The sequence below is a fragment of the Fusarium oxysporum genome, chromosome III (assembly GCF_013085055.1).
Source record: "Fusarium oxysporum Fo47 chromosome III, complete sequence".
Taxonomy (NCBI): domain Eukaryota; kingdom Fungi; phylum Ascomycota; class Sordariomycetes; order Hypocreales; family Nectriaceae; genus Fusarium; species Fusarium oxysporum.
In genome coordinates this window covers 850347-867839 of record NC_072842.1, presented here as the reverse complement: position 1 = coordinate 867839, position 17493 = coordinate 850347, and the positions used below count along the sequence as shown (strand labels likewise).

Here is a 17493-nt window from a genome sequence, read left to right as displayed (position 1 = left end):
CATGATGCATCGACAGTCACACAACACCACGAACAGAATCAATGATGATGATGATCATCGTTCTTTTAACCGGTCGCCCCGGGCAAACTTGACAGCCTAAGCAAGCAATCTTGAAGAGAGAGTGGCGTAATTTCTTTCAAGGTCAACGAAATTGTGTTAATCTGTGACGTCCCGAAATTTCGGGAATTAAAACAGGGCCTCTATTATGTACTCCACGGGTCTTGTCTTTGTTAGGCAGATTTCTTCAGCTCCACTAGGATATGCCAGATTATCTCAACAGCAAGGATCATCTACAGCTACAATCCCTGACTCTTGATACATATTTACGACAATTGTTTCTGTAACCGCCATTTATCACTCTCTCAGCTCCGGTCTGACAACGAATTGTCAACTTGTGAATGGCAACCTAAAACCCTCAGCCGCACCGATGGGGACTCGAAGGCGTCGGGAGACCTTCAATACTCGAACCCTTTTGGGGAATTCAGCCAAGCCTAGTTTTCTGCTTGGACCAAGGGGCAGGTCCAAAGACTCCAGACAGGCCAGAGCTAGAGTCAGCCCAGACCAGGGGCGGGACCTGACCATCACTCGTTCTGGCTCTAGCTCAACATGCAGAGTAAGCCAAGCATGAAGTCTTCTTCTGTCATCATGAAATAATAGCCTTTGAACGATCGTGAACTAAACACCTCCTCTCTGCCCGTAACTCAAAGAACCCCGCAATTGCCATGTCGTGCAGGCGTCATATGATAACTAGAGCCAACAGGGCAATATTGACTGAATACAGAATCAATGGAGACCGGACTCCGAGTCCTCGGGTTCGGAACTGAAGTCATACAACTTCAGAAGGGATTCTCGTTGAGTGAAAGCGTTGAGCGAAAGCCCTCGCAAGACAAGGCGAGACGGAAAAGCTCGTTAACAAGGTTGAGCTTGTCTGTTGCATGTCAGACTTGTACGGTCTAGACGCATCTGGTGCCAGATCCCGTCTTTCGCTTCCCGCCTTATAGCTGAACTCGCCACTAACAAATAGTCTCAAACGCGGTGGACAGCTTTACTGTATGCTGCACGGGATGGGATGGGATTCAGGGTTCAAGCTTGGAGCATTAGCCGCGCTCAGTTGTGTGTTTCACCAAGCGAAGCTTCGACCACTACCAAAGGTCTTTTTTCCTGACAACGCCACAGTCTCGGAATGCATGAAATGTGCTGAATAGAGGGCTTATTCATGCTTCTGCAGACGAGAGTCAGGACATTAGGGGATTGCTCATTGAAGGCTGCTGGTAGCCATTCTGCGTTATGGTTTAAAGGGTACCAACCAAGACTCATATAAATAGACTTCAGGATGAAACAAGACCACAGTAATATACCTAGAGGAGGCAAGAAAAGGGCTTCCGTCCTAGGCAACAAAATCTAGGTCGGTCAGTGTAAGTTTAGGGAGAGCATACGCATGATACCGAGTTGAAACAACTGGTATTCATGACCGTTGAGAGAGGAATGTTGAACCGACTCAGCTCTCCAATACTCCCAGTGAGGCTGTGAGCTGAGTGTGAGAGGAGTGTTGAGGACAGCCAACGTTTTTCACTTTTGCTTTTTGTGATTTTAGTAAATGATACAATTTGTTAAGTTCAAATGGAAAGCCATGATTAGTTTATTCTTACTATAAGTTCACTGATATTAGTGCTACTCGGGAGGTGCATTTAGTTGAATGAATCTATGTAGACCCTGATTGGTCCCTCACCGAGTGACCATAGCTCTACTCACCTCACACCGAGAACAAAGGCCCCAGTTTCAAGACAGCTCCCTTCCCAACTTCAACCCGAGTCTGCCAAACTCCACGACCTCCCACTGCCATGGCGCTCGTGATACCTTACACGTACATCCAATGTCCGTGTTCCGACAACTCTCCCCCAGATCTCCCCCAAACGCGTCAATCACAATCCTCCGACGAACGAACCTTTGACCCCCGCGATCCTCGCTCAAACTACAGCCTCTACCCTCTCGAGTACCTCCTCTACTGCGAAGACTGCCAGCAAATACGATGTCCGCGATGTGTGAACGAGGAGGTTGTTACATATTACTGCCCAAACTGCCTGTTTGAGGTTCCCAGTAGTAACTTGCGCAGCGACGGGAATAGGTAAATAACACAAAGACGTGGTCCAGACCAAGCCTGACATGCGCCTCATAGATGTACCCGAAGCTGTTACCAATGTCCCGTGTGTATTGGCCCTCTCCAGGTTATGGAAGCACCTATGGAGAAAGACCAGTCACACCTTGGCGCCGACATCCCAGGGCCTCAATACGCACTGTATTGCCAGTACTGCAACTGGACCTCCACCGAGATAGGCATTAAGTTTGACAAGCCTAACGGTATTCACTCGCAGCTCTCCAAGATCAACAATGGAGGAGATCTCAAGCTCACCGCGAAAGAACTCAAGGAGCGTCGCAAGGAGAACCCAGATGAGCCACCTCTTGCCGACAGCGATGTCGATACAGATCTTCAGTATGCCAATTTGAAGTCATTCTACCAGTCGCAGCTCGCAGATACAAATGCTGCCTCGAGCGGCATATCTCCACTGAATGACACTACCGGCTATGGATCGCCTGCAGCGTCGTTGTCTCGTATCATGGCTATGTACACTGGCCACGGACATGCCCGCAAGCGCAATGGTCCTTCAGATGTTATGCGTGAGGCTCTTTCGGCAGAGGAAGGTCTGAAGTTGGCGGATCTGGATGAATCAGCTCAGATCAAGAAACTGCACCAGGAGGGGTGGGATGCTACGGCTACTATACAGCAGAACCTTGAACAAGCAGAGGTTCAGAGATTCCAGGATGGTTTACGGCCTATACCACATCTCCTCAGAACGAAGCGCTCTAAGCGTTGCTCTGTGTGTCGGCATATCATCTCCAAGCCAGAAAATAAGGTCACGTCAACACGGTTCAAGATCAGACTTGTCGCAAAGTCGTATATCCCTACGATCACCATCGAGCCTCTCAACCCCACAGCTGGAACAGTCCCTACCACGCAGCGTCCTCAAATTCTAGAAGAGCGACCGCTCAAGCCCCTCACCCCTCATCACTACATCATAACCTTCAAGAACCCTTTGTTCGATGGAATCAAGGTCACACTTGCTACGCCAAACAGTACACCTGGCAGGTTCTCCAGCAAAGTGACTATTCTCTGTCCTCAATTCGATATTGATGCCAACACGGATATGTGGGATGATGCTCTGAAGGACGATGACAGAGACAAAAAGCGAAAAGGTGAAGAGAGCAGTGGTCAGCCTGAGGCCGGTAAGATTTGGGAGCGAGGGCGCAACTGGGTCAGCATCATCTTGGAAGTGGTTCCGGCTTCACTCCGACTTGACGGTCAAAAGGACAAGAGTCCATTGAAGGAGGATGAGGATATTCTGGAGATACCCATGTTTGTGAGGATGGAATGGGAGCCTGACTCTCAGCAAGACGTCGGTGCAGCATCTGCAAAGGAAAAGGATGCTCAGGAAAGGAGGGAGCTGGCTTATTGGTGTGTGCTTGGAGTTGGCCGCATCAGTCACGATTAAAGATAGAAAAGGCATGCACATGAGACATAGATCTAGATACCCAATAATTGGACGAAGTCATGGACGGGAAGAAGTGTTTAAGTTGTCTTGTCAAATCATACGCAGCTTGCTTGTAACATTTATCAAGCTACTTTCTTTAAGACGCCAAGCCCCTTTTTTGACCAACCAACCATTTGTGAAAAACACTCCCAGCCCGAATCAGGGAAAAATAGTCATTTCTTCTATTTCATCTCGAAAAAGGTAACGCACAGACTTAGTAGTCGGCGGGACCGCTCTGAGGGAACTCGAAGTTGACGTTGCGGCCTGTCAAACGTCGGTAGACCTCAGAGTAGGTGTCGAGGCGGTAGTCAACGCCACCACGCTCCTTCTCGTCGAGGATGACCTTGAGGAGCTTGGAGCCGTCCTCCTTGGTGCGGACGCGCTTGCCGACGATCTCGACGGGGTAGGTGAGATCCTCGAGGATGGCGTCGTGGACAGCAGTGAGAGTTCGCGAACGGGGGCGCTTCTGCTTCTGGGTGTTGCGAGAGCGGGCGGATCGCTTGGGGCGGGGCAAGATGCGGCGAGAAGCGAGGATCAGGACATGGCGGTCAGAGAACTTCTTCTCGAGCTCACGGGTGAGACTGGAGAGTATTAGTATTGAGTCTGAGATTAGAAGAATGAGGAGATATCTTACCGCTGCTGGACGCGGTGGAAGCCCTGCAGGGAAGGGACGGGGACAAAGATGACAATAGCCTTCTTGCCGTGGCCAACCTCGATCTAGTCAAGATCCCAAGTCAGCATGCGAGCTCCAGGACGAAACCTTGGACCGCTTCCCGTCCTGTTCCACAGAAGTCAATGATACTCCGGCTGGCACTCCTCCGCCCCGACGACATGTGTAAGCGCATCAAGTCAAGTATCTCTCGAATATCGAGGTCATTTTCGACGGAAAAGTGCGCGGTCGGGAGGCGGAGAGGCCATTGCGAGAACAGTGCAGTTTTCTTATGTGGGAACAGGATTTCTCGAAACGAGACCTAAGTTCGGAATTCTTTGTTTCATGGTATTCTCACCTCACGGGCAGAGACGATCTGCAGAGGTCGCAGGGCAACCTTGAGGTCGGAGGTGTTGGACTCGAGGTCGAAGAGAGCCTGAGCGATGCTGGTCTCAAGCTCGGAGGGGTTCTGCCTCGAAGGGCTGTTGGGAGCGATCTTGTTAAGGGCCTGGGCGCTCATTTTGACGGCTGGTTCGACTACGTGGGATTGACGACGACGAAGTTGATGGTGTTGCGCGGGCCGCTTGGAATTTTTGATAGTAGGCAATTTCAAAAAGTCGCTAAATTGGGGTTTTACCCTCTACTTTTCTGTGGGCGGTCCGTGCGTCGGTGAGGATGTTGAGGTTGATGCCTGAGGCTTGAGTCTAGCACACCGAATCTTCACCTTGTTGTCAGTGGATCCAGTCACCAATCGCCCAGAAGGGAAATCGACTACACTTACACAGCGTCCCGTGTTTCGTGGACTTGATGCAATGAAAGGAAAGCAATCAAGTCAAAGGTTGCACAGCATTTCAGAAGTATTCACTTATGAATATGCATGATTTCAAATCAACTCTGCTTGAATCTAAGACACGAAGCCGTGTAACTCCTGCAGCTCAACCACACTCACAACCACTTCAAATGGTAGAAAGCATCTCCGAGACGTCCGATGATGAAACAATGCATCGTTTACAACATTCGTATCTAACATCCTGATCCTCTATCCAGTTTTTACTGTTACACATTCTAACCCTCACCGCCCTCGGGGTCCTCCTCATCCTCATCACCGAGCTGCTTATCAACATCCTGCTGCACCTTTTCACCTGTCGTGTCCCTTGCGATCTCGGCAGCCTTCATACCGCCAGCCGTGAGCCACAGGAAGTGATTTGTCTTGAACTGGTCAATCTGGTTGAAGAACATGTGAAACCTGTCGTGTCTTGTTAGCCCTGTCCGACTTGTGCATACGTCAGTACTTACGAGTTGTCCTTCTCCTCCACGCTGAAAATACGAGTGTAGATCTGCTTGTCCTTGAAGGCTTGGATCTTCTCTTCGTACTTATCAAAGTCGATCGCTTCCTTTCCGAGTGACTCGGTGGCCTTTCGGTTGTAGTTGTGGAATACGGGTCGCTCAAGCAAGAGTCCGAGACCAGGGGCCTTGGGGATGGCCATCTTCTGGTTCTGGTAGCTCTCGTTGATACGTTCCATGGGAGTTCCACAGCGGACGATCAAACTGGCTAGACCAACCATCTTTCGGATCTGGTGCATCATGAAACTCTGTCCGTGGACCTTGAGAGACAGCCATTCTGTATCGTTGATGATGATGGGCTTAGGGTTGACAACGAATGACTTGATGTGTCGCTTCGCTGAGGGATCGAAGAATGACTTCTGAACAGTATAATTGTGAAAGTTCTTTGTGCCGTTGTACTTGTTGAGGGCCTCCTGAAGACGGTTCAGACGCCCGGTGCTGACACGATATCGTCGCTTAGCGGCAACATAAGCTGCCTTGATGTCTCGAAGGGCAAAATCAACGGGGCCGAGCTCACGGTTCTTGGGCTTGTGGCTCTCCAGAACAAGGCCAGACTGTTGAGCCTCGGGCTCTGTAGTTTGTTCAGCAGCCTCGCCAGCGGGTGTCTCAGCAGCAGGCTTCTCCTCTGCTGGCGCGCTCTCTTCGGTCTCTTTCGCAGCTTCCTTGCGTGCAGCAACCTCTTCATCATCCATAACGTGGACTCGCTCCAACACGGCAGCCTTGGTCTCGGGGTCTAACCGGGCCAAGATGGGCTTAATCTCCTTCTCTTCCACATCGGACCAGAAATCCTTGACATCCTCCATCCGAGCAGCCAGCTCATCCTCGACACCATGCTCCTTGGCCAACTCAACCAGTTTTTGGCCCAAGAAAGACTCGGGGTGAGGAGGCAGAAGACAGTAGCTAGGCATAAGATACTCATACCATCTTGAGTCGCAGGTTTGGTAACAGCTGAAGGCGTTGTTCGTTCGCTGAATACCCCAAATTCGGATCTGTTCTGGGAGCTCGGCGTTGATCTTGTCCACAATATTCTCATCCTCAATAATAAGCTTCAGGCTGATGACATTTCCAGCCGCATGCACACCCTTATCCGTTCGAGCGCATCGAACAAGACTCGACTTCTTGGGGTCGTCGGCATTGGCCTTGGAAATAGCGCTTGCGGCGACAAATGCCTTGAATAGATCGGCCTCAATGGTCTTCTCGTTGCCATTGACTTGCATTCCCTTGTAACCAGTGCCGGCATATCCAATCATAACAGCAACTTTTCGCTTGGGTCGTCGCTCTTCGGCAGCAATCTCATCCTTGGAGAAGGGGTTGTTGCTTGACTCGCCATCGGCAGAATCGCCCTTCTTATTCAGTTTGCGACGCTTGAACTCCTTAAATTCATCATTCTTCTTGCGCTTGTCGCCCTTCTCACGACTAGTATCTGGTTAGCGCCGTTGGCAACTGCACTCATTTCACCAATTGAGGTGAGGACTTACCCCCATTCTCCGCGACCCTTCTCTGATCGTCCTTTGCCTGGCTTTCTGTGGTCATGGCGCGGGTTGCGACGATTCTCAGAGCCATTGTTGTTAGAGGCTTTGTTGTTGTCGCCCGAGGGACGAGACTCATTGGCGCTGCTCGCGGCAGGAGCTTCGTTATCTGCCGCCATGTTTGCATCGGTTGCGACAAATATGAAAGGTCGAGCTGACAGGAGAGAAAAGTTGTAGCTATCGCGCGGAACACTTTTTTTGGTTTGGTTGACGACGAGATTTTCGATGCGGGTGAGTGGGGCTTCCCGTTGCGGTCCCGGCGGGGGAGCTTCATGTGTGGGGGCTACCCTGGATCTCGACATCGTCGTGTAAGTGCTGTCGAAGTATCAGTGTTTCCATCGTTGCTTTCAAGTTTCTATTACTGCTCATAGCTTGCTTGGATAGTGATACTTATAAATGCTCTTGATTATTTTCTTCCTCTTTATTGGGTTAGATATTCATGCTATACTTATAGATAAAACAGAATTAATCTTTCACAGAATAATAGCTCTCCTATGCGAATACCATTCTTAAGTTTATCCAAACCTGGGCTTTCATCTCAAGAACAGTAAATCTGCTATGGTAAGTGTCTATAGTAGCACTCTTTTATAAAAAGTTACATGTCATATTTACCTAACGTAACGCAAGCCACAGAATCGTGGTGTGAACGTAGAAAGGATGTAGCATAGATAGCAGTCTGGTATTTCATACCTTAGAAACATAACGTTAACTAACAATGATGTTTTTAACAGAGCGAAATGAACCTCTTGACTTTAGAATGTGCTGCTATTACTACCGTCAGGTATCATTACTCGATTACTGCCAAGTTCTTCACTACGATGCGACCTGGCTATCATAAATGATCATTACGTGGAACACAGGAGGAAGAAGTGGTAGGCGAGTTATGCAAATACAACACTATTCACCCGAGTGGGCGACTTGCCAAAGGCTTCGAGAGAGATTCAGTGGTGGTAAATGCATTCACTGATTTGATCATTACAACTGTTCAAATTTCATTTCATTCCAAACTTCTATTGTACAAATCCATTCGCCATCAAATAAACGCTTTCACGCTTTCATAACTCGTTTAATAGTTGGAGCTTCGACCAGTGTCAGAAGGGAGGCCCTCCTCGTCACCAGGCTCCTGATAGGTACCACTGGGCTGGGCAGCACCTCGGGTACGCTCCTCGATGATGTTGCTTTCGTCGATAGCATCCTTATCATCGCGCTCTATAATTGTGTCAGAGAAAGTCCCGTACTAAGGTAAATGAGTTGAAAATACCAAGCTGAGCGTCAGTGTCGGCCTGCTCTCCGTCGACGGGATCCTCAACCCGATCGGAGTCGGACTGAACTGGGATGGGCTGTTCCTTCTCACCAGGGCGAGAAACGTAAGAGTCGTCCTGGAACTCAGCGGAGGGAGCATCTTGAAGACCGTCGGAAGACATGATGAAAGTTGTTGGTGGAGTGTGAAAAGTGGTTGTGGTGAAAGTGGTGAGTTGCAGATGAGAGAGAATACTGAGTGATGTTGAGTATATTCCTTTCTTCTCACTCGAGAAGGTCACTCATCTTATACATTTAGTTTCTGCTCTTCAACTGAAAAATTCATTCTCACCAAAGACGACTATTCCGTCATGGCCCGCAAGCAAAAGCATCTATCCATGACGACATTGACGGATAATCACTTCAATGAATCATCTCCTCAGGACAAATAGCACGGCTCGCTACTAGCCTTGCTGCAAGCACTTCCGAGCCCGATCTTAGTGCCCCTGATCTCTTAATTGAAAACCTCGATCCGAGAGGTTAATCTCCAGATCAGTTGTCGTGTGGCTGGGCGATTGTGATGCAAGTGGCAAGCAACTAACCGCGACGAATTCGCGATTTACATGATCTTGACGCGTTAAGTGGTTTATTTGAACTGTAGTGGAGTTCGATCATGAGTGCTGTTAATGAGACAACGGGAGAGTTGCATCAACGATCGATGATGCTGAGGTATTGCTAGCCTATGAATCGAGGTCAGTGCTTTGAGGGATAGATGATCTTTGGTGGAGTTTGAGAGGGAGATTGGCGTAAGAAGCAAATTAAAGACGGAATCTGATGTGGCTATCCGTGAATTAGGGACATGATTAGATCATAGATGAAGTCATGTTTGTTGTGACGATGTCAGGGAGCTGAGGCTGAACTAGCGTCCAAGCTTCAGGGAGAAGTCAAGGGGGTCATAAACACCAAAAACACAGATCACAATAAATGGTAACCAAGTGATGGAAAATGCAAAAAGAAACTCTTTGATGAGACTGGGACTCGAACCCAGGAGGATTGCTCCACCAGGAAATTGGTGTTAAGGTTAACCTTAACCTGGCGCCATAACCAACTCGGCCATCTCACCGAGGCTGTTGATGGGGATTTTTGTGCTAATACCATATTATACTCTCATTGTGCATGCATATCTGAACTTCATTCTAGCTGGTAATCAGATGGGTCGTGATCGCGTCAAAATGCATGTCAGATCTGTCATCGTCGATACTTGATGGAAAGGTTGCAGTGAGGCATGGATTATCTGACTGTATCACATTCCAATCCGAAGCCCTTATGCCGAGTCCTCCGCTAATGGTGGTGATGTGCATCATCATCATCAATTCATGCACAATTCACATATTCACCGCTGAAGCATCTACAGTCTACATTGCGCAAGAGTCGGGGCAAACCCGACCTCAAGATTGCGCCCAGCTCAGTCTACGATGCAAAAGATCCTGATCTTGATTCCTCATCCATCTGCTATTATGGTGAGAATCAGATATCATCTCCCTTGCAAAACCTTCTAGCTGCATATTTGTGCCCGTTGGGCCCAGTCAGAAACACCAACGAGACAGGATGTTTTGCTTTGTTTCCCAATTTCGCCACACCGCCGTAGAATGTCGCGATACTCTCTGAAACAAGATTGCAGTGCGCCCAGAAGGACAAGGCAGGTAAGCAGGAAGCCTGTGGCTGAGGGCATCTATGGAAGCTGGCAGGGCCTATAAGGCTTCTATAGATGGCCTTGGACATGGGCACGCCCTGCGATCTGTGCGAAACACATGCATTCGAATGGAAGAAAAAGTTCCGAGCCTGGTCAGTGGTGAGCCAGGATATGACGATCCTCCATCATGACACGTCAATGATTGACTGTGCAGAGTCCTGGATTGTAAGAACTAAGAAGAATGAGAGAGATGATGAACCAAGACCAAAACAGAAGCTTGGCCATGTAGAGGGGGCAACGTGAGTTCAAAAGGGTTCCCCTAGTAGCGAGAATCATGGCATCGCCAAATTCCATTTGCCAACCACGGGATTATGGTTCAGCGCCATGGTCATGCCTCTGATGATGTGCTCAGGGAGCAAAGTGAGCAACAAGGTCTCGACTTGGCTATATGATCAAGCATTAATCATGAGTCAATGCCAGCAAGAAAACAGAGTAAATAAATCGCAAGATACGGAGGTCTCGGATGAAAAGAATTCTCCCTTTTCTTGCGTGATTGTTGATTAAGTGATGGTTCATCAGGGTTGAGTGGTTGATAAGCCGCCAGGGTGAAAATGAGTCGACTCGGATCTCGGGATGGCGAAAGATTCGTGATGACAAAGACAGTGACATGGGACCGAGACGAGGTTAATCGACATGGGAAAATCACATCATCTCAGGCGATAGATTCCAGAACAACAAACGACCTTGTTTATGGTGGAACTTGTCGAGACGCATAGTATCTGGATTGGAGATGACTCTGAGGTATGAGTTTATCGCACATCGTGGCTGTCTGTGGCGTATATGCAAGATGGACAGCGGCCTATTAAAGAACGGGAAGTTAAAGAATGATCAGCTGCAGGCTTCAAGTCAAAGAGGGGCAGCGAAGTCAAAAGGAAGAAGGCCAGACTGCCAGCCTAAGAGAAAAGAAGACGTAAAAAAAGAGGAGACTTGGGAAGAGAATTCTGACGATGGGGTCTTGTTATGTAACAAAGAAGAGGATACGGCGGCACTTGAGGATCCATATTCTTTTCATCTGCCGACAAGACCGAAAGTACTACGATGTAAGTCAACGTGAAGTGGATTACCGTATTCAACCAAGAAACCACCAGTAGCCAGTCTAGCCAGTGCCGTCTTTATTGCAGAAGGAGTTTTCTCTGCGCCATGGAGAGGGTCTCAAAGGGTCCAAGTCTAATTCAGTCATGCCCCGTCTATGCCCCGTTCTGGTGCATGACTTGGTAGAAGCCAAGTTGCGATAGCGTCAGATACCTTAATGATGCTGTGAGAGGTCGTGCCTTGTTCCTGACATGAGATTGATATTGAAATGCTCGAATTCCACATCAATTCTCATTGCGATGCTCCAGTGGCGAATGTCATCAACTTTGTATCTCTCAGCAGAGCCGCCATCTTGACTTACACCGACCGAGTGCCGTGTCTCAGACCCACTTTTGTTAGATCGGCCGCTGATAACGCCATTTCGGTCCCAAATTTGAAAGAGGTCCTGCGAGATGATTGAACAGAATCAACAAGGCCAGACGCCTCCAGGGCTCAAATCAGTGCGGACAACCTGACAGGGGGGGTACATGGCAATGTTATCTGGAATGGAAGGATGTGGTCGCACAAATGGATGAGAAGAGGAAGCTGAAAGATAACAGACTGATAGAGAGTGTCGTAGTGATAGGGATAGGGAATAACACTGATGTGAATTTGTTAGTCGCTATCTAGAACTTCAATTGGCCGACAGTCAAAGTCGAGGTCGTAGTGAAAGACCCTCTTTCCCTGTCATTCCCCCGCCATTTGGCCAGACAGTTGGGTTGGGTGTTGGTAAAAAACGGGAATTTCTGGCACAAGTCGGCTCAGCTTAGACGGAAAGGAGGGGGCCCTCCCCGACGACCCGAACCATCTTTCTCTCAAGGTTGGCCAAACGTCACACTCGATTGGGTCCCATCCAATACTTTACCTTTTCACACCACAAGATTCTGAGGTGGGCGTCGACACTCGTTACCTTTCGCAATCAGCCAACTCGAATCCTCTAGACAGCCTTCGGAGACAAAAGAACAAATCACAACCTGTCTCACCTCCTTCCACAACCCAATTAGCGTCCTTTGGAGCCAAGAACAATCGGCATAGTCTTGTCGTACCGCCTCTTGACCGGGGGTCTAAGCTCGTGCTGCCGCTGGTACATAGCACGCCATCCACCAGTCACTTTGCCTCAGATCCCTTCCCAGAAGCTGTCTGCCACTCTTCCCCGGACCAGCCCTGCGGGTTACGATATCTCACCTTCTCATCGCGCGACTCCAATCTCCCACCCCCAGGCCCTTGCTTGTGTTTTACACTTTGGTACAGTACAGTACAGTCAGTACATACATACTTCTGTGCCTCTGAGTCTGCGCCTGCGCCATGGAAAGCCCCTCGCTCGTCAACGGCCATCGGCCCTCCTCCGACACTTCTGTCGCAGCCCCCGGTGCTTCAGCTCTTCTTCATTCTTCTATACCTACTTCGTCTTCTACTTCTCAACCTGCTTCGGCTACAATAACAAATCATACACATCGCCATGCTTCTGCGCCGTTCACAGAACTTGACTCATCCTCACCCCTTCCTCCTACAAACGGCCACTCTTTGAAAGTCTCCGACATCGACTCCGAACACCTCGACGACAACTCTTCCCAACAACCCTCTAAAAACAATTGCGATAGGCACCGATCCGATCAAGAAATCAACCCACGTCTCGTCAAGATGCCTTCCGAATTGGTCGGCAAGACCGTCAGCCCGTTCCTTAAGGAACATATTCCTGGCCTCTATGCACCCTTTGGCAAGGCAAAGACAGCCATGCCTCTATCTCCCAGTCCCAACAATACCACTGCGATTCGGAAGAGAGATCCCAACAGCAAGTTTTGCTATCGTCACCGACCTGACTCAAAATGTCGACGCGCCGCCGACGAGACCAAAATGGGTTTCATCCAAACTGTAAGTCCAGTCCCCCCCTAACCTCAACCACTTCAACCACTTCTGCTTGTCGTGGCTCTTAGTTGAATACCCCGATAGGTTATGCTAACATTCATGAAGGAACTCAACAGCCTTTCATCCGCAGACCAAGAAGCCATTACTCACGTATGGTCTCTCTTTTCTGCTGCTCCATCAAAACATCGTGAGCTGATGCTACAGGGCATCATTACACAATGCTGCTTCCCCCAACTCTCTACTGTATCACGCGAGGTACAAGAACAACTCAAGATCGATTTCCTTGCCGCTCTTCCTACCGAACTCTCCTACAAGATCCTATCGTATCTCGACACAGTCTCTCTCTGCAAGGCCGCTCAAGTCAGCCGTAGATGGAGAAACCTCGCCGACGACGACGTGGTGTGGCATCGCATGTGCGAACAACACATTGATCGCAAATGTACCAAGTGCGGTTGGGGTCTGCCTCTTCTCGAGAAGAAAAAATTGATGGCGTGGAGCCGCCATCAACAAGTTCACCGACAACCGAATGCCGCCGACGTGGTAGAGATCGACGATGAGGCTGAGACACAATCGAGCGATTCACGAAAACGACAAGCCGACAACGAACACCAACATGATGATCGAGTTGCTAAACGCTCTCGTGTGAGCAACGGAGAAAAGTCAAGACAACAGCTTGAACAAGAACGGAAGTTTCGACCATGGAAAGACGTTTATCGCGACCGTTTCAAGGTGGGGTACAACTGGAAGACTGGTCGTTGCTCCATAAAGACCTTCAAAGGTCACGAGAATGGCGTTACTTGTCTCCAGTTTGACGACAACATCCTTGCAACAGGTTCCTATGATACGACCATCAAGATTTGGAACATCGAGACTGGAGAAGTTATGCGCACGCTCCGAGGACACACTTCGGCAGTTCGCACTCTTCAGTTTGACGACTCCAAGTTGATTAGTGGCAGTTTTGACAAGACCATCAAGATTTGGAACTGGCAAACAGGAGAGTGTTTGAACACACTCCAATGTCATACCGAGGGTGTATTGTCAGTCCACTACGACGGGTGTACTCTGGCATCTGGCTCAATCGATAAGACCGTCAAGGTGTTCAGCTTTGATACCAAACAAACATTCTGTCTTCGAGGTCATACTGACTGGGTCAACCACGTGCGAATTGACTCGCCCTCCCGTGTCGTCTTTTCAGCATCGGATGATCTTTCGGTCAAGCTTTGGGACATCGATTCAAAGCAGTGTATCAAGACATTCCTTGGCCATGTTGGTCAGGTCCAGCAAGTTCTCCTGATGCCCGCTGACTTTGAGCCTGATGAGGTGCCTCAGCTGGATACCACAGATACTGCATCTGTGTCCAGTGGCCGAAGTAACAGCCCTCCTGCAGCGACTGCCGAGCAGCCTGTCGATGCTCGGGCGGCTTATGGCTCGGGTTTCACATCCGACCCCGACCGTCCGCTACCCCCGCGCTACATGCTCACTGGTGGATTGGACAACACGGTCCGCTTGTGGGACACTACCACTGGCAAGTGCATCCGCAGCATGTTTGGTCACGTTGAGGGCATCTGGGGCCTTGTTGGTGACACTCTTCGTGTGGTCACAGGGGCTAATGACTCCATGACCAAGATCTGGGAACCTCGCTCTGGAAAGTGTGAGCGGAGCTTTACTGGCCATGCCGGCCCAGTCACCTGTGTTGGTTTGAGTGACAGCCGCATGGCAAGTGGCAGTGAAGATGGCGAGGTGCGGTTGTACAGCTTTGAGGGAGAACGTGTCGAAGAGCGTGGCACTCCTTCATAAGCAACATCTACAGGGGCACTTCATCTGTAGATGATGTTCCTTTGTGAAACATTTATGACATTCCAAGATACCAAACAGCGTTTTACGCGAAAAGCCACATGTGGCACAACTCGTTTTCTATCTTCTTTTTCTGGCCAAGTCTGGTCTTCAACATATCAAAGGGTAGCGGGAGTATTTACAACGCGACGGGCAGTCGCTTTTACGGAATTTGGGTGCATTTATAGGGTTTTGGGGAATGGATAAGTCCTCAGGTTATCTGTACTGAGTCAACGGTCAAAAGTCCCTGGGAGTTCTAGGTTTGGGTTTGGTATAACACGGCGCTTCCATGGCGAATTCTTTCACAAGAGTATGATGAAGGCATCAACAATGCGTTTGGCAGGGGATGAGTTATATAGGCTAGTGATGAGCTTAACCTCCAGACTAGAATGATGTGGAAAATTGTTTATTAAGATGTGTCTTGTAAAGTGGTATAAGTGAAATTGGTCTCTTAGCACCGAAGTAGTTTGCTGGAGCTCCAATGACCTATGCTGCCTCATCAACCGACCCCTGGTTTCTGATTCACGTTTATAAAATCACAAAAGATTTAAATACATATTTACAATTAATATGACTGAGTGCAGCCACAGGCAATTCTCATAATTTTACTAAACCATAGTCTGATGCAACGAAAGATACAATCTGTAGATGCATTTGTCAGATGGGCATATGCGTATAAAGATGACCCCAGGAGGCATGCTCTCCATGGCCAAACGGACTTGCGGTTTTGTTTTATATAATTAAGGCTATGACGTAAAGGCCGGTAATGGGGGGCTGTTCTGTTCCAGGACCTATGACGGACGGATATGAAGACCTCGCAAGCTGGATACAGGCCTCCATGATTATATATGGCCTAGGATGAATTTGAACAACAACCTTGACCGACTCACGGATCTGAATGTGATTACTTATAAAATATTCCGCTGATGACTGTAGATGGGAAGGAGTCGTTGCCACTGAGGAAGTGCAAGAACATTCTTTGATAGCTGTTTGATGGACGACATCATTGCAATGATGAGACCAACTTCTTTTATTACGTATCATATATCATTGACGGACTACGATAAAGAGCTACATACTCATAAAGAACAGGTGTGGTCAACCTGATTACACATTGCAAAATAGGAATGTCATATAAACGATAGTAGAGCCATTCATCACAAACCTATTCAACGTTGAGCACTATACCATTGAAAGCATTGGCAAGATATCTCAAGTTCATACCAAAGATGCTGTATAACTCCAGCTACTAAAGCCCGTTTGCATATATGCTAGTGCCCATCTTGAAGAAGAATGTTCATTTGTGTGTCCACCCGTCTGCATACCCACCTCTGCTATTGTATCTCTTTGACTCTTCCCGCCGGTGTCAGTAAAGTGAAGCATTGTTGCCTTTTGCAAACGACTTCCCTCCCTTTGAACAACGATAAAACATCGCACAAACTGTGATGAGTCTCGGATCTGAAAAACTATAAATTCGAATATTGGAACTATTCTTGGAGTTCTCCTTCCTGCTCATGATTTGCTACTATTTGGACGAAGCGGTAAGTCCTCCTCGTCGAAATACCCTCCTACTGAGATTAACGATTCTACCAGTCATCATGTGCAAAGCAGTTCGATACGTCTACCCCGAGTGCGGTCATCCCGTTGATCCTGACCCGAAAGCCTGGGTCCTCGAGAAATGTATTCCTGCAGTATCCTTCAACAGAGATTGCTGGCTCCCTCGCGACCTGCCCGAGAACTTCATCGAGGAGAAGCCCTGGCCTAACGATAACCTCGCTGAGCCTTGCCACATGCCTCACCAGCCAGCCTACTCTGACGCTACCTTTGAGGCCATGAATGCAGAGATGCAGGACAGGCATGACTCCCCTTCTTCAACTACCCTCAGCGTCCACAGCAAAGACTACACCCAAATCTCCAGCCTCACGATTGACGAAATCGACTCCATTCAAGGAGAGGAGTTCGACTTCTTCGCTCCTGTAGAAGTCATCTTTGACTTTGATGAGCCCGTTATCCTCGCAGACAAGTCTGTCCTTCGCGACCTCGAACCTCTCTACCTGGACCCAGCCGACAATTATCACATGGACGAGATCAAGCTCCTCGAAGACGATGAGGTCGAGGACGCTGAACTCACCGCCTATGAAGCATCTCGTGTCTATACCGAGGAGGAAATCGCCTTCTTTACCAAAATGATCGAAGAGACAAACGAAGAGCTCGCCATCGCTTCAGCGGAGGATAACATTGACTGGGCTAGAGTTGCTGCTGTAGACACATCTGCCCCGCTTGACTACGACTCCTACTTTGAGGAGAGTGAGGATGAAAACATGGACGTGAAGAATTGGCCTTGGTTCAAGTCCTGATTTGGAACCCTTCAGATTGAGGTATACGAAGTTGCTTGGAATGGGCATGTAGGAACGAACTATGGGATACTAGGCTATACCACAGAGCTTGATTGATAGGGAGTCCAAAGATGCATGCTTGGCATGGGGTAGAATTTTGCTTTATAGCTGCTATTCATTGACTGATACACACTCTTCAACTTTAACTAGTGGCCCCCCTTGCGACGGCTTCATTCATGACAAACATCAACGAACATAAATGCATCACACTAACGAACTTACGGCA

General features: G+C 48.7%; 6 protein-coding genes and 1 non-coding gene across 7 annotated transcripts; 3 read left to right on the top strand and 4 right to left on the bottom strand.

Annotated features, from left to right (window-relative positions):
- Nucleotides 1–1773: 1773 nt before the first annotated feature.
- FOBCDRAFT_258035 (dynactin subunit 4) lies at nt 1774–3648 on the top strand. The gene is made up of 2 exons (XM_031175485.3): nt 1774–2125; nt 2177–3648. Exons 1-2 carry the CDS (start codon nt 1842–1844, stop codon nt 3546–3548), a joined length of 1656 nt encoding a protein of 551 aa, XP_031046618.2. The 5' UTR covers nt 1774–1841; the 3' UTR covers nt 3549–3648.
- On the bottom strand, nt 3609–4831 carry FOBCDRAFT_216872 (RS7_NEUCR 40S ribosomal protein S7). The gene is made up of 3 exons (XM_031175484.3): nt 4595–4831; nt 4222–4304; nt 3609–4168 (listed from the first exon to the last, which is right to left on the bottom strand). Exons 1-3 carry the CDS (start codon nt 4754–4756, stop codon nt 3802–3804), a joined length of 612 nt encoding a protein of 203 aa, XP_031046617.1. The 5' UTR covers nt 4757–4831; the 3' UTR covers nt 3609–3801.
- A 286-nt stretch (nt 4832–5117) lies between these two features.
- FOBCDRAFT_316599 (pseudouridine synthase) lies at nt 5118–7307 on the bottom strand. Its single transcript, XM_031175483.3, has 3 exons — nt 7059–7307; nt 5533–6996; nt 5118–5482 (listed from the first exon to the last, which is right to left on the bottom strand). Exons 1-3 carry the CDS (start codon nt 7226–7228, stop codon nt 5302–5304), a joined length of 1815 nt encoding a protein of 604 aa, XP_031046616.2. The 5' UTR covers nt 7229–7307; the 3' UTR covers nt 5118–5301.
- An 868-nt stretch (nt 7308–8175) lies between these two features.
- FOBCDRAFT_270583 (uncharacterized protein) lies at nt 8176–8533 on the bottom strand (the record flags this gene model as incomplete). Its single annotated transcript, XM_031175478.2, has 2 exons — nt 8176–8318; nt 8371–8533. The coding sequence occupies 2 exons, from the start codon at nt 8531–8533 to the stop codon at nt 8176–8178; spliced, it is 306 nt and encodes a 101-aa protein (XP_031046611.1).
- Nucleotides 8534–9371: 838 nt separating this feature from the next.
- On the bottom strand, nt 9372–9471 carry FOBCDRAFT_t66. The gene has a single exon. It is a non-coding gene; the product is annotated as a tRNA-Leu (tRNA).
- A 3006-nt stretch (nt 9472–12477) lies between these two features.
- On the top strand, nt 12478–14835 carry FOBCDRAFT_237710 (WD40-repeat-containing domain protein; the record flags this gene model as incomplete). The annotated part of the gene is made up of 3 exons (XM_059610172.1): nt 12478–13044; nt 13144–13477; nt 13550–14835. The coding sequence occupies 3 exons, from the start codon at nt 12478–12480 to the stop codon at nt 14833–14835; spliced, it is 2187 nt and encodes a 728-aa protein (XP_059464380.1).
- Nucleotides 14836–16469: 1634 nt separating this feature from the next.
- Nucleotides 16470–17228, top strand: FOBCDRAFT_198191 (uncharacterized protein; the record flags this gene model as incomplete). Its single annotated transcript, XM_031175475.2, has 1 exon — nt 16470–17228. One exon carries the CDS (start codon nt 16470–16472, stop codon nt 17226–17228), a length of 759 nt encoding a protein of 252 aa, XP_031046608.2.
- Between the last annotated feature and the right edge of the window lie 265 nt (nt 17229–17493).

Coding starts and splice junctions, on each gene's coding strand:
- FOBCDRAFT_316599 (XM_031175483.3), bottom strand. CDS start 7,228: ATGGCGGCAGATAACGAAGCTCCTGCCGCGAGCAGCGCCAATGAGTCT. Junction 6,997..7,058: donor AAGGGTCGCGGAGAATGGGG/GTAAGTCCTCAC, acceptor ACCAGATACTAG/TCGTGAGAAGGGCGACAAGC. Junction 5,483..5,532: donor GTGGAGGAGAAGGACAACTC/GTAAGTACTGAC, acceptor AAGACACGACAG/GTTTCACATGTTCTTCAACC.
- FOBCDRAFT_258035 (XM_031175485.3), top strand. CDS start 1,842: ATGGCGCTCGTGATACCTTACACGTACATCCAATGTCCGTGTTCCGAC. Junction 2,126..2,176: donor TTGCGCAGCGACGGGAATAG/GTAAATAACACA, acceptor TGCGCCTCATAG/ATGTACCCGAAGCTGTTACC.
- FOBCDRAFT_216872 (XM_031175484.3), bottom strand. CDS start 4,756: ATGAGCGCCCAGGCCCTTAACAAGATCGCTCCCAACAGCCCTTCGAGG. Junction 4,305..4,594: donor AGATCGTCTCTGCCCGTGAG/GTGAGAATACCA, acceptor GATCTTGACTAG/ATCGAGGTTGGCCACGGCAA. Junction 4,169..4,221: donor TTCCACCGCGTCCAGCAGCG/GTAAGATATCTC, acceptor AATACTCTCCAG/TCTCACCCGTGAGCTCGAGA.